A 15,850-nucleotide genomic window follows, 5' to 3' on the forward strand; every position below is an offset into this window, starting at 1 on the left:
GACAAGACATGTACCTTGATGTAATGCTTATTCAGTAATGGAGACATGGATGACCTTGACCCCATTCAACTACAATTCAAAAGCTAATTAAAAAAAATGAGTATATATTTGTCAGGTGCCATTTTTAAATGACATTCACTTGTGTAATGTAGTGAGCAGAATGATGTCAGCTGCCCAGTAGATGGGGCTGTTCTGCTAAAACTATTTCAGTCATTTTTATTTGACTTTAGTACAATAGATTTATCTTCAAAGAAATGTAAAAACTTATTTTCTTGCTTATGTTTGCGTCAGAGTAAAAATGGATATATTGCCCCTGGTATTCCTTTGTACAGCTATCAAAGAAGTTTGAACTATAAAAATATAGTTTATGTACACACTGAACCCAAACTTTTGAAAGTATGATTTTTTTTTTTTTTTGAGAGAAGTCTTTTATATGCTCACCAAGATGTCATTTATTTGACAACAATATAGTAAAATATAATTTATTCCTGTGATGGCAAAGCTGAATTTTCATCAGCCATTACTTCAGTCTTTTCTTATTTCTTATTACTTCAAACATTTCTTATTATTAATGTTGAAAATGGTTTATTATTTTCAGGATTATTTGATGGTTGAAAGTTCAAAAGCTTTATTTAAAATATCAATCTTTTGTAACATTATAAATGCCTTTACTGTCACTTTTGATCAATTTAATGCATCCTTGCTGAAGAAAAAAAAATAAATAAAAAAAATCTTACCCCATTTTTTTTAAATTCAGATTTTAAAAAGTTACTTTTCTAATGATGACAATATTCTTTGTATGCAGATAATGGCATGAGCTGATGGGCTCTTGCTTATAGAAGCCCATTTCTGCTCCAGAGTATAAAAAAATACTCATAATGTGACTTTATGTCTCATAATTACAACTTTATTTCTAACAATTTTGACTTTAAATCTCACAATACAACCTTATATTTCATGATTGCAACTTTATTTCTAAGAATGTTGACTTTATATGTCACAACGGCAACTTTATTTCTCATAATTTTAGTTTATATCTCATAATGTGACCTTATGTCTCACAATTCAAACTTTATTACTCATCATTTTGATTTAATATTTCATATGACCTTATATCTCACAATTGCAACTTCATTGACTTTATACCTCACAGTAACCTTATTGTCATTGACATGAGATCCACAATGATCCAATCAATTCCTGATGGACAAAATCAAGTCCCTCCCTATATTATTTCTTGTTTAAGAAGCCATTTTACTCGGATATACCTCACAGTAGGGAAGAGAATACTTCACAACTTCCATTTTATGCTGACTTTAAAGGTGATTTCCGATTATTGCCATAACAGCTTTCACCTACAGATGTGTGAAGGGTTTCGTAATGGTAAAAAAGACAGAAAGCTATTGCTTGTGTGAAGAGCAGACATGATTTTTTTGTGATTTACCAGAAAAGTTATTCCTACAATATTATTAGTCATTTTTTTAAGTAAACCTAACTTGTTTGTCTCCTTGCATAAACTTATCTGGCACCCTCTACCCTTCATAATGAGTTCATTGAGAGGAGTCCGTGCTGTGCATGCTGAGACACACATTCTGCCGGCTAGGCTTGGAATTTAAAATGAGCTCTTTGTGCTTTTAACACTGTGGTTTATATTCGAGGACACGGAAGCAAATCCATGACCGCGGTCTTTTTTAACAGCCTCCTGTGATGTTATTATCACACCCTTCTTTTCTGTCTGTGGCTCTCAGCCTCTCATTTCCCTCTCTCTCTCTCTCCCTCCGTTCCTCCCTCCCACTCCCTGTGCTGCATCAATGCCGCTAGCTCCCACACTGATGATGTCATCAGCGACTCACGGCTGATCAGCATCCTTGGCTCCACCATAAGAGCCATTTTGTGTTAGTCTGAAGAAACGCTCTCTCTCAACACATCCCCACATCCATTAACCCCTCCCTCTGCTTGGCCCTTCTTGATGCACCACTGCGTACCAGGCCCTGCAAAACCAGACTCCCTCAGTCTGATGGTCTTGCCAGGGGGGGCTCCACCTGCATTGATGTTGCTGAACTAGGGAGAGGCTGAAAGCCTATAGGAAAAAATAAAAAAAACAGGGTGAGGAAGAAGACGGCGGATGGAAGCAGACTTGATGGAATAACCCACTGCTGTCCGCAATCTCAACAGGATATTGCCATCAGGAATCAGTTAAGTGAAGTCTTAATTATTGTCTGTGTGATTTGTGTATTTTATAACCAGTGTTTTTCATGTCTCTTATGAAAATAAAGAGGGTGGTGCCCTATTCCACTCTTGTTTTGTCTGGAAAGCCACACAGAGGCCGTTGAAATACAAAACAGTCAGCAAAAAATGAAAAAAATCTGGAGATAGATGTTTTCAGGAAAGGGAAAGGGGAACTGTCTTCACAGACAAGATAGATTTAGAATTATTTGTTCAAATTTGATCTTGTACTAAAATAATACTATTTTAGCATTAAATAGCATTATTATTATCGGATATCAAAGAACATTTAATGTGTAGGCTAAATGCTTTATTCAGTCGTATTTAGGCCTACATGTATTGACAGTTCTGAGATTGGCCACAGTGCTGAAGGATGCTGTTTATGTTGTTAGGGTGAGGCCATGTCATGAAATCTGGGCCTTTTTCATCATTCAGATGTTGTCAATATCAAAGACTGAACGGATAATTACTAAGTGAAAATGCCTTTTGTATAAATAGGCCTATATGTAACGACGTAGCGAATTATTTTTTTTTATTTTGAGGTGCGTTAGGAAGGGTAGGCTATATACAGTACGTGTATGTGAAACGATTTACGTATTTAATATCGGAAATTATGTATATTTCTCTGTATTCTGCTCTGGACTAAAGATTCCGAGAAAATATTGCCATAGTAACAGAGGCGTCACACTTCTTTAACACCCCAAGTCTACCGCGACGAGACTCGCTGACACGCTCCTATTGTATTTCTCGATTATACAATGCATACACATTTCAAACTAGTGATGTCGATTATAATTGTGTAGATAGTTTCGTTGATTATACTGGGAGCGTTCTTATGTTGCGTCTCTAGCAGTGTATATGGGGTGTTACTGCCGCATCACAGCATCTACGCAGAGGCTGCTCTAATTATAAACAGATAGGATACATATTTGTATATGATAACCTTGTTTAGGATATCTGCTTGTCATCCGTGGTTTGCTCAGTGCCCGTTGAAACGGCTTCATTGCGTTTGTTTTGCCGGGTGGGCTAAAGCTGACGCAAATGCCCGTCCATCACAGCTGATTCATGACTATTGGCTGACGGTCAGGGCAGCCATTTTCAGTAGATTCTACGAGGATTATATGTGCGAATAACATTTGCTCAATGCGCCGTTTTGTGTACAAACATAACTATAATTTTCCACTCGAAGGATGGCACCTAGCCCAGTCTTTTTCTGGATAGAGAACAGTCTGTGGACAAATCTTGTACAAATGTACCCACAGCTTGTTTTCAGTACATTAAATTTTTCATTTTCAGTATTTCACTTATTTTTGACAAGGGATATAGGCTATAGCCTATACATGAAGTTGCCAATAAAACGAAGAACGTATCATCTGTAAATGAATAGGACAGTTTTCCACATTAAATGTTGAAATAGGCATCATTTTCAGTCTATTTTTCAGTTTATTTCTAATCTTTTTCCCCCCATTGAGGCACCTTAAGTAAATTTGGTTCTTTGGTATGGTTTAATATGGTTGTTTGGACAATTTTTCTAATCCATTTATAGATTTAAACCATGATTTGTAGCCTGATATATTTTGTAGTATGAAATAATTTAGGCTATAACTTTGACACACTTTTTAAAATGGATTAAAAGAATATATCCACAGTTGGGCTGATATTAAATGTGATATGCGAGATGTCATAGTCTCTTGTACAGAGTTGTTGAAATGCAATGTCACTAACCCAGAGTTTGATTTACAGCACGTATAGGTCATTGTCACATATGTTTTGAACAGGCTGTTTGTTAGTTCTTTTAATAAATGTGCACATATGCATCCTAAACCATGTAAGCCTGTTTTTGCTACAGCTAGTTTTAGAGGTTATGAATTCACATAGCCATATCAAGTGAACAGTAATTTACTGAATGTGATAGTCCTGATGAGTCATTGGGTCTGGATCTCAGAGAACTCCATTACCTAAATTAGATTATCAATAGCGTAACTCAGCCAGTACAGTATCCTGAAAAGATATATGTGGATTTTCCTTAATTATCTCTTGAAGTGAATTGCTGAGGTACTAAAGCTAAAGTGTAGGCCTTAACATATTTACGCATCTTTACTGTACTCTTAATTCTATAGTGAACTAAGTTTCACATATATAAAGGATAGAAATGTTCCTACTCTTTTCTTTTGAGATTGCAACACATAGAATGTCAGTGTTTCTCTCTACAGGTGGCAGGTGGCCTCTGATTCCTGGCTGGGCTTCGTTGCATCAGATCCTGTGCAGTAGCAAAGCCCCAGCACTCAGACACCATGGCAGGTGCCTCGGTGAAAGTAGCAGTGAGGGTCCGTCCCTTCAATTCACGAGAGATTGGAAAAGATAGCAAGTGTATTATCCAGATGTCAGGCAACACAACCAGTAAGTACTCTGTTTTCACTTGCTTTCAATGATTATTTGAACTCATTTGGGTAAAAGATGGGTGTCAGTGTGCTGTAGTAATTATTTATGATTGTAATGAAATATTTATTCCCATGGTCTCTCATCAGCACCCCCATGAGAGGAAATATTGCATCTCTAGGCTTATGGGTTTGAAAATGTCAAAGGGGTCATGCTATTGTTTTCGATAAAGGTTAGCTTTAATTGATTGGGTGTGCTGTCATCACCTGACCAGATTTGTTGACTTCAGGTTTACTGTTTGGTTCTCAGTAACAAAACTCTTTTTTGGTAGTTCTACAAAAAAAAAAAAAAAAAAAAAGTCAAAATTTTATTAATTTATATGTAATTCTTGCATTAATCCATAAAAAAGAAAAAATATGAGGAACAAAAAGAGTTGCAGACTGGTTCATGTCATATACGCAGGTGCGCATGCGCGGTAAAAACAAACGATGCGCACCAGAACATGGAGGGAAGCGCTTTTGAGTACCAACATTTTTGAGGACCGGTTCACAGGGACACGTTTACTTACTGGAGTAGGATTTTTCTCCATTTCTGGTAAGATAGCAATCATGATGATAAGTGTGTTCTTTAATTATTAGATGTGAACAGAGATCGAACTGTAAAAAAAATTCAAGGGGGATGGTGTGGTCAGCTGTGGGCGGGCGGGGGTGGGGTCTACTGTACCTTTGACATTTTTATTTATTGGTTTAAACAGTAGAAAAATAGGCATTATTCATTATCAAATTATTTATATCATTGTTGTATTGGATCAGTGACCACCAGAATCTCTCTCTCTCTCACACACACACACACAATAATATTGGGTTTTTCCTGGTTCAAAACAAGGCAGAGGTGGTAAAATCTCTGGTATGTCTAGGGGGGTGCGGGGGGTGCCCACCCAGAAGAAAATTTTGTACATTTTAAAGATAAATTCATTAATCTGGTGCACTTTGAGAGTTCAAAATAAAGAGCTCCAACCCATGTTCAGTGTGCAAATTGAACAAAGAAAAAGTCTGTGCATTGAATTGTACCTGAATCCACTGTTAAAAATAAATCATCCACCTACCAACCGCCCGATGATATTCTCTGATTTAGATATCTGCACCTGATCATCACATTACAATTATTCAAATTCTCAGTGTTAAGCATGATGCATATCACATATCACACTAAAGTAGGCTGCTTATAAATTAACATTTATTTAATTTCTTCTTTGGCTAAATGACCTTTCCTTAATAGCCTAAACACAGGCTTTACTCCCTTCAAACTTAAATTGTCACTGTTTCATTACATCATTGTTAAAAAAACACTCTTATCAGAATAATGTCTGTTAGTTAAGCCTGTGTATATTTTTAGTTAAAACTGTCAAGTTATAAAGCAATATCTCATGAAGAGTTTTTACTTTGTGTTTTATATAATGACCACTAGGAGGTGCTCTAGGCAAATGTTACCTCTGAAGAGAAATGCGTTCAGTTGAAAACGAAAGTAAAAGAGTGACGCACTTTGGTTGCGTCTTACCGTAAAATGAGAGTTTAGTGTCTTTATTAAAATCAACACATTAATAATTTATCCGCAGTATCCACGGATATAACCGCGCATCACTATCGAACGGTTCGAGAATAGACACAGGCCGGGAACCCGCAGAACCGTGTCGGTGTGGAAAAGGGGCATCTGAGCATGTGACTGCCTTTTTGTCGACAGCCGGAGGCGGTATTAGCTATTAGTTCTAATGTGTCAGGGGAATGTTCTTAAAACACTAATCAAAGTAATATCATACCAAAGTCCCTTTAAGACAAGTCATTTCACTCGGCGGCCATCTTTGAAACGCCTCTCGGGCATCCTGGGCATCATGCAGCTCCTATCTCCCATCAAATTCTCCAAAGCTGTTTGCCAAGCTTTCGATTAAATTTCATATTTGAAATCACCAATGAAATCTGACAACAACTGTCTCATAAATTTTTTTTCCAAACGCTCAAATCATGACAAAAAAAACAGTATTTAGGCTGGATCAAGCTAATACGCATGCGCAGACCTAAATGCGCGTCTCTTGTGCCTCATTTCTGAGGCGCGCGTCTGACTGTTTCTATAGAAACCGGTGCTTCTAACGGCCGCTGCAGTGACGCGATGACTTTACAGGTCGGCGATTGGCTCTTATTTTGAAGGCGGGACTTATTCCGCCATATTGAGCGTTACACTTTCTCCCATTCAAAACAATACGAGTGACATGTCTTGTGTTATTCTATAGTATTTGTATCATACCTTCTGTTCTCTTCTTTTTAAAGAACGTCAAAAGATCCACTCGAACCGTTCTCCGGATCCTTTTGAACTAGCACGAACAATTACGAAAGCTTGCTTTGAATCAGAGCTCTGGCGTGACTAGGGGGGGATGCTTTTTTTCAAAAAGGGGGATGCCATCCCCCCATATCCCTCCTCAAATCGAACCCTGGGTGTGAAAGGGATCGCAGTTAATCCGTGATCCGTACGGATAAGGTCCAGCGGTTCGGCACGCATATGATTCACGGATTAACTGCTAAATTTAACCACCATAGAGTGAAAGTTTATCATTAGGACTTGTTTTGTCTCGCCAATTAACACATTTAAACGATTTTAAAAGCGGAAGAAGAGGCGAAAATCGGGACTCGCGAGCTGTTATCTGTGCGCACGCAGAGAGAGACAATCAGATAGTGCTCGAACACCGAATTAATTCCTCTTTCGCGTTTACTTGCGCTTGAACGGACACATACACACAAAATTATGTCAAAATACCTGTCTCGGCAAGTATTCTCTCGGTTATGTCATAAGTGAACAGTTGAGAAAGAAACCGGATGTGTGTCAGTTATTCGTTCCTTCTTAAAGTGACAGCAGCCTAATATTCTTGCTGTTGTCGGTGTCATTAATGTTAGTAAAATAATAATAATAAAAAAATCATTATCATCATCTACCATGTTCGAGAGAAAAGAAGATAGTGAGGAGAGCAGTCAGGAGGAAAGTGATGAGGACAGGTTTTAGGATAAGTGTGACTACCAAGCATCATCTCCAGGTGCTCCCTTCAGAACCAGACCAAAAAGTTATGTGCACTTCTGCATATACAGTATGATGCTGAGAGTGCCACAATAACACTAATTATTTGTCACTAATATGCAAGAAAAACAACAAGATAATCTTGCCATAATAATAAAAAAATGTGCAATGGGAAAAATACTATTTCATGGACTGTAAGAAATATTTGTCTCTGTTAGGTTTTTCTAATCCATGTAGCAAAAAGCTTTGGATCCTGGCTGTAAATGTTCAGGAACAGTGTCCATTACAGGCCAATTCTGTGGCATTTCCAGCCCCTGTTTCTAGAGCAGCTCCAAAAACTGTAAACCGTCCTGTTGTTCTGCCTGCAGTGTGAGTGGGAAAACAGAGTCAGCTGATGCAGAGTGTGAGGTCAGACACACTGCACGGCTTTGTGCTGGTGAGAGGATGCAGGGAGGTTCATGACCTCATTCCCAGAACCCAAGGGACGGCATGATTCAAGCTTCCTTGTTAGACTCATCTGTCTTGAAACATGCCTACATTATGCATATATAGCCTTATAGGGTATATTACCAGTATGTTGTTATGATGACTACATTGAGATATTGATTGATTTTTATTATTTTTGCCTGTTATTCTCACCCAGGCTGCATTTATTTGATCAAAAATACAGTAAAACAGTAATATTGTAAAATGTTATTACAATCTAAAATAACTGTTTTCTATTTGAATATATTTTAAAATGTAATTTATTGCTGTGATGTCAAAGCAAGAATTCAGAATTCTTTGATGTATAAAAAGTTTAAAAAAGCAGCATTTATTTTTAACAGAAATACATTATAAATGTCTTTATTGTCACTTTGATCAATTTAATGTGGCCCTGCTGAATAAAAGCATTATTTCTTAAAAAAAAAAAAAAAAAAAAAAAAAAAAAATCTTACCGACTCCAAACTTTTGAACAGTGGTGTATAAATATATTTACAGGAATATGAAAGTTCTTCTGTCCTCATTATGAGGTTTTTAGCACCATCTTTTGCCATAAGAGATTTCAGGTCTGATCATGAAAGAAATGAAATGAAAATGGGGAAATAGTTTAATGTATGGTAGTTTGTTGTTTTGTCCATTAGATTGTAGATTTATTCTCATAGACATGTTCTGTTTTCTTTCTAGCAATTATAAATCCAAAACAGCCAAAAGAAAACAAGAGCTTCAACTTTGACTATTCCTATTGGTCACATACAACGGTGAGTTTCTTGACACATTAACTGGTGAATCTGCCTCTTATGCAACTCACTGCTGCTATTTTTAATTCTACTATGATCATGATGATGGATGTTCTTTAGACATTTAAGATGATTTTCTTTGGTACTCTGTGTGTTTCTGTCTTCAACAGCCAGAAGATGTGAACTATGCATGCCAAAAGCAGGTTTATAAAGACATAGGGGAGGAAATGCTTCTGCATGCCTTTGAGGGATATAACGTCTGTATCTTTGCCTATGGGCAAACTGGGGCTGGAAAGTCATATACCATGATGGGCAAGCAAGAGAAGGACCAAGAAGGCATCATCCCACTGGTAGTATACTGCAATACCATCTGTTATTGACATCATCGCTGTCTTTGATATTGTAGCAAATAGCTTAGATGCTGCCATGTTTGCAGAAACACATTCTTAATGATAAATCTCTCTGTGACAGCTATGTGAGGACCTGTTTACCAAGATCAGTGACAATAATGACAACAACATGTCATACTCGGTTGAGGTAAGAACAACACCATCATAAATTGCATTCTTACCATTGAAACTGTATAGCAAGAGAAAATGGTTCTGTTTTTTTCAGGTAAGTTACATGGAGATCTACTGTGAGCGTGTGCGGGACCTTCTGAACCCAAAGAACAAAGGGAATCTGCGTGTGCGAGAGCATCCTCTGATGGGGCCATATGTGGAGGACCTATCAAAACTGGCTGTTACTTCCTACAATGACATTCAGGACCTAATGGACTCTGGAAACAAAGCCAGGTGAAACATTTAAGTGTTGTATTGGGCATCTCTGAATTACACTGCCACTAGTTTTTAATGTTTTTAAAAGAAGTCTCATATGCTCACCAAGACTGCATTTATTTGATAAAAAATACAGTTACAACAGTAATATTGTAAAACATTATTATAATTTAAAATAACTGCATTCTATTTTAATATATTTAAAATGTATTTTATTCCTGTGGTGGCAAAGCTGAATTTTCAGCATCATAACATTACTGCACATTTTCAGCATCATAACATTACTTCTTCAATGTCACATGATCCTTCAGAAATCATTCTAATATGCTGATTTGCTGCTCAAGAAACATTTCTTATTATTATCAATGTTGAAACAGTTGTGTTGCTTAATGTTTTTGTGGAAACCATGATTGTAACAGACCCAGGCTTGACTTTGAATCCAAGTTTTATTGAAGCAATAAATCCAAATCAACAGGCAAAGAGATGGTCAAAGATACAGGCTAGGTTCAATGAACAAAATAGACAGTCCAAAGATGCAACCAAGGCAAAAACAGTAATCCAATAAACGTGATATCCAAGAAACAGGCAAAAGGTCATAACAAGAAGCAGTCATAATGGCAATGGAAAGAACGCTAAGTATGGCAGGTAAGACTTCGCAAAGTGTTAGTGGAAAGCATGGCTCTTTATGGGTGCTTCTCATTTCTTATTTGTGCATCCTCATTTCCTTTCTTCGCATCCCAGCTTCACCCCCTTAGGATGCGAGAGAAGGATACACCTGTGCATCCTCGCTCATGACTCCTCAGGAAGTTTATCTAAAAAGAAGTGTAAATCCTTACTTTTTGGCAAGAGAATGTATTTAGGTTTGGTCCTGAAATTGAACAAATCATTTCGCCACTGCGTAACATTTGCTTACCATGCTGTTTGTTCTCAGGACTGTGGCGGCCACCAACATGAATGAGACCAGCAGCCGCTCCCATGCTGTATTCAACATCATCTTCACACAGAAACGACATGATGGTGAGACAGAGAACACATCTGAAAAGGTACCGCATCCTCTCCTTCAGCCTTTTCCACCTAGCCTCAATGTATGGCAGTGTTTAGCATTGTTCTATATGTGAAAATCTGACTGCCTGTTCAGAAATAGACTAGAATGCAAAAGTAGGTGAGTAGACTCTCTGTAGTTCGAACATCACTGATGGATGTTGACAGTTTGGCAGTTGCTGAAGTTGCTGGTATGTGAATTAGAGCACTTTACCGTTCTGAGACACAACATTTCCATTTTCAAACAGGTCAGCAAAATCAGCTTGGTAGACTTGGCAGGGAGTGAGCGTGCTGATTCTACTGGAGCTAAAGGCACTAGACTCAAGGTGGGTCACTTTGAGTTCGACAGAGTTTGATTTCAGATGAGTGCATCCATTAAATGTGCATGCTTTGTCCCTTTTCTAGGAAGGAGCTAATATCAACAAATCTTTAACAACGCTGGGCAAAGTTATCTCTGCGTTGGCCGAAGTGGTAAGAAGTCTTTTAATTTAAATAGGAATGTTCTTAAAAGAAAAGTGAAAATCGATAAACATTTAAAAAGTGTTTTCTTTCATTGTTTTGTAGGACTCTGCACCAAACAAGGTGAGGATCGGTTTAATCTTTCTTTAAAAATCAATCATTATGGCTGTAGCTTTGACAATTGACATGGCGTCTGTTCTCCCTACAGAACAAGAAGAAGAAGAAAGTGGAGAGCTTTATTCCATACAGAGATTCAGTTCTGACATGGCTGCTGAGGGAAAACCTTGGTACGAGGCTTTATGCACCTTGCACACATTAACAATTATCATTGCTCTCCATCAGTTAAAGCATTTCATATTGCAGTCAACATGGTCCGTTTAACTGTGGTATGGTCCAAAAACATTTCTGAAGGTCAAAATGTTTTTCATTTATCAGGAGGTAACTCCCGCACTGCCATGGTAGCAGCTCTAAGTCCTGCTGATATTAACTATGATGAGACTCTCAGCACACTCAGGTAAGAACCTCATGATGCCATAAAGGCATTACTGAATATTAGACTAATAACCTAGGGTCATGAATTAATACACACTATTTTAGTATGTTAAAAGATATGCATGTATTTTATAGAAAACAATGATCATTACCCTCATGTTGTTCCAAACTCAAATTACTTTTGTTTCTGAAAGGCAAAAAGAGAAGTTTGGCTGAGTGTTGTTGATGCTGCTCTTTTGTCCATTTAATGAAAGTAAATGGCGACCAGAAGCTGTCAAGCTCCAAAAATGACTAAAAAGCACCATAAACCGTTGTAAACCTATTTCAAACAACTTGTGCACTATAATCCAATCCAAGTTGTAGGAAGTTATGCAATAACTTTATGTGAGGAACAGACTGGTGCACTAAATTTAAAGGTGCACTATGCAGGATTTTCAAAAAAAAAAAAAAAAAAAAAGGATAGATTCATACAAAAATAATGCAGTTCAGTTATTACTTATGGTCCACTAGAAGTGTGCGGTGGAGTTTGTGTCTACAGAGACACTGCCCTTTGACATCAAACATAGTGTGACACATCTTGATGATCTATAATTGAATATAAAAATGAACATGAATTTGAGCTACGGCAGAGGGTATTTTTCTTCGGGCTAAAAAGCCATTCTTCTGCGCTGAAGTAGGTGTTCAGTCTGAGTTGAATTTATTTACAGTATGTCATTAGATGCCTTAGCAGTTGATGTTGATTCTGAATACTTAACTATTTGGGACATTCTGATGCTGTTTTGGATAGTTAATAGCAGTATCACTGTTACAGGTATGCTGACCGAGCCAAGCAGATCCGTTGCAACGCCGTCATCAATGAAGACCCCAACAACCGCCTGGTGCGTGAGTTGAAGGACGAGGTGGCTCGTCTGAAGGATCTGCTCTATGCTCAGGGTCTTGGAGACATCATTGAGAGTGAGTCACTTGTGATATATTTCTAACTGAGGAGTTACAACATTTCACTCTACTTAAAATTTTATCTCAAATGCATATACTGCCAAGACAATGATCCTAGTAAAGCAAACATTCTCTACAATTACATGATCAGAAACCTGAGGGTCAGAAAGCTCTAGGAATGTGTCTGAAGGATTTGTCTTCTCTCTCTGTTTCTCTCAGCATACCGGGCACAAGCTCCTGGGATATCTGCTCTCAAATGTGTGTATTTTGGCACTCAATGCTTCACAGCTTACAATAACCCAGGGGTCGGCAACTTTTTTCCTTTTTTTTTTTACATGAAATCCATTTTATTTATTTTTTTGTAATGAAGCCATATTTTTTGAGAGCAAAAATAAACAAAGCAGTGCCAAAGTGTGTCACCCATGCAGCACTGTGAATTGGACTGTGCAGCTCATAGGATAGACATTTATTAGGGCTGCACGGGTCAGTTTTTGGTTTGCGCTGCACTGATTCTGATTCATCATGATTTTTCTTACATTTTTGCTTTGGTGGCTTAAAGAGATCAATATTTGATTTCATTATTTGACCCTCATGTCATTCCAAACCCATATGACTTACTTTCTTCTGCTGAACATAAAAGAAGATATTTTGAAAGTCAGTGAATGGATGTCAATGGGGTCCAGTGTTGACTGGTTACCAACAAAATATATCCCTTAGAAGAAGTCGTACAGGTTTGAAGTGGCATGAGGACGAATAAACAATGACAGAATTTTTATTTTTGGCTGAACCTTTAATATGATGAATATTTCACATATGTTGCCACTTATATTTTTGGATAAACTTGATGAACTGAGGTTTATAGGAGATTAGCATGCCTTTAATTTGAATTGTGCACATCACATATCAATGAGTTTATTATTTAAATATTTAAATATTATTTTGTTTTGCAATTCAGATTCAGATCATACAACATTTACTCTCCAAAGGCTATTTTTTACTCATATTTGCTGCTTGACGAGTATTAATTTTGGACTGTGACTTCAACATAAACAACTAAATAATATTACAATCATAAAACAATCATAAATCCTCTGTCCTTTTCATGTGTCTGCCAATATTGACCATTCGTAATGTTGCCGACCCCTGCGATAACCAAAGCAGGAATCTCTGGACCACCAAAGTCTATGCTGTGTGGATTCATCTAATCAGTTTAAATTAAACTTATTATTCTGACTCAATTGTACACTGCTGCTCTGATGGTCCAGAGGCGCTCTAGAGTTTTGCTTGGAATTTGCCTCTTATGTAAAGCACAGGCATGTAGTCATCCATGCGGTCTGTGCAGTCACAGATCAGTATTACATTGAGTGTTCAGTTCATCTCCATGCTCATTATCTCAAGCATGGTACAATGAATTTGAGGCATGAGGGGAAAATCAAATTATAATCATGTTTTTAATATTCTGAATTACTTAAAAACACACACACAACAGTGTCCGAAGTCCTCAAATTGATGCCGTCTGCCCTGCGCCCTGCAGCTTTATAACCTGTTTAATTAGCTGTTGAGCTTTATGTTTGATACTTTTTACTCTTCCTCCTTCCCCTTCTTTTCTGTTTCCATGGTTTTCCTTTTTCTCTTACCACAAATTTCTCCTTTGACTCTCCGACCTGTCGTTCCCACTTGTTGCCCAGACTTGTCCAGTTACAAGACTAATATCAATAGCATCCAGGCTATCAATCAAAGGGGTGATTTCTCCACAGTGACCAATGCCATGACAGGGATGAGCCCCTCCCCCTCACTCTCTGCCCTGTCCAGCCGAGCTGGCTCCATCAGCAGTCTGCATGACCGGATCATGTTCAGCCCGGGAAGCGAGGAAGCCATTGAGAGGCTGAAAGTGAGTGAGAGGATGATGGGATGGCTGGATGGATGGTTTGATAAATTAATAAGGGCCAGTGCTAAGCTTTTTAACGTCAACTTCTTTTTCAACTAGGAAACTGAGAAGATAATCGCAGAACTCAATGAAACTTGGGAAGAGAAGCTTCGCCGCACCGAGGCCATTCGAATGGAAAGGTTGGAGGCCCCTGGCCGGGCTCTTATCTTGAAATGTGTCTGAAATTATGTGTCTGAAATTATTCAAGTTTCTTAGTTCCTTTGTAAAAAAAAAAGCATCTATTGTCATTAAGGGAGGCACTTTTAGCTGAAATGGGTGTGGCGATGAGGGAAGATGGAGGTACCGTTGGAGTCTTTTCACCAAAGAAGGTTAGAGGATCGTTTAGTGTATTCTAAAAGGAAGCTAGTCAAGTCACATGTCAACTAGCTCTTTTTAATGTTTCAGACTCCACACTTGGTCAACCTCAATGAAGATCCACTGATGTCTGAGTGCTTATTGTACTACATTAAAGATGGAATCACCAAGTAAGAATGTTGTTTATTTATGACCATTGACCACTGGGGGTCCGCACAGACATTTCACAGTGTCTGAGGACAGATATATGAACAAAGAATTTTTAGTAACGCCTAATAATAAGGTTTCATTTGTTAACATTAGTTAACAACATCAGTTAACATGAACTAACAATGATCAACACTTCTACAGCATTTATTAATATCAGTTGATGTTAATCTCAACATTTACGAATACATTTTTAAAATCAAAAGTTGTATGTTAAAATGAATGAATGCACTGTGAACTAACATGAACATTTTTATTAACTAACATTAACAAAGGTTAATAAATGCTGTAAAATATAATGCTAATTGTTTATGTTAATACATTAACTAAAGTTAATGTGAACTAATGTTAATAGTTTTTTTAACTTGTTACTTGCCATGAAAATAGTCAGGGTAAATGGCATGGCATTAAAGGGATAGTTCACCCAAAAATGAAAATTCTGTCATAATTTACTCAGCTTCAGGTTGTTCCAAACCTGTATAAATTTCTTTGTTCCATTGAACACAAAAGAAGATATTTTGAAGAATGTGGGAAACTGAACAGTTCTGGGACACCATTGACTTCCATAGTATTTTTTTTCTTATTATGGAAGTCAATGGTGCCCCAAAATGGCCTGGTTACAAACTTTCTTCAAAATATCTTCCTTTGTGTTCAGCAGAACAAAGACATTTATACAGAATTGGAACAACTTGAGGGTGAGTAAATGATGACAGTATTTTCATTTTTGGGTGAACTATCCCTTTAAACACAAATTTCAAATCATTTATAACTATATTATAAAGAATTAAAAAAAGCTCTTTTTAAATTTTGTG

At 37.4% G+C, this 15,850-nt stretch overlaps 1 protein-coding gene across 7 annotated transcripts in view; it reads left to right on the forward strand.

Moving 5' to 3' along the window:
- The first annotated feature begins 1,869 nt into the window (after positions 1–1,869).
- LOC127522031 (kinesin-like protein KIF1A) overlaps positions 1,870–15,850 on the forward strand; it is a 33,781-nt gene continuing 19,800 nt past the window's right edge. For 2 of the 7 annotated variants that reach the window (XM_051911594.1, XM_051911603.1), the window contains exons 1-17: positions 1,872–2,195; positions 4,440–4,626; positions 8,833–8,906; positions 9,056–9,235; positions 9,357–9,422; positions 9,501–9,679; positions 10,593–10,704; positions 10,951–11,028; positions 11,108–11,173; positions 11,267–11,284; positions 11,370–11,448; positions 11,597–11,675; positions 12,465–12,607; positions 14,347–14,480; positions 14,577–14,656; positions 14,770–14,845; positions 14,922–15,001. In XM_051911594.1, coding sequence (XP_051767554.1) covers positions 4,521–4,626; positions 8,833–8,906; positions 9,056–9,235; positions 9,357–9,422; positions 9,501–9,679; positions 10,593–10,704; positions 10,951–11,028; positions 11,108–11,173; positions 11,267–11,284; positions 11,370–11,448; positions 11,597–11,675; positions 12,465–12,607; positions 14,347–14,480; positions 14,577–14,656; positions 14,770–14,845; positions 14,922–15,001 — 1,550 coding nt within the window. In that variant the 5' untranslated portion in view covers positions 1,872–2,195; positions 4,440–4,520. Of the gene's footprint in view, positions 2,196–4,439; positions 4,627–8,832; positions 8,907–9,055; positions 9,236–9,356; positions 9,423–9,500; positions 9,680–10,592; positions 10,705–10,950; positions 11,029–11,107; positions 11,174–11,266; positions 11,285–11,369; positions 11,449–11,596; positions 11,676–12,464; positions 12,608–12,808; positions 12,848–14,277; positions 14,481–14,576; positions 14,657–14,769; positions 14,846–14,921; positions 15,002–15,850 lie in introns of all 7 variants that reach the window. The other 5 variants (XM_051911562.1, XM_051911586.1, XM_051911575.1 and 2 more) reach the window with 5 other exon arrangements.

This window comes from Ctenopharyngodon idella, chromosome 2, assembly GCF_019924925.1.
Source record: "Ctenopharyngodon idella isolate HZGC_01 chromosome 2, HZGC01, whole genome shotgun sequence".
NCBI classification, from domain to species: domain Eukaryota; kingdom Metazoa; phylum Chordata; class Actinopteri; order Cypriniformes; family Xenocyprididae; genus Ctenopharyngodon; species Ctenopharyngodon idella.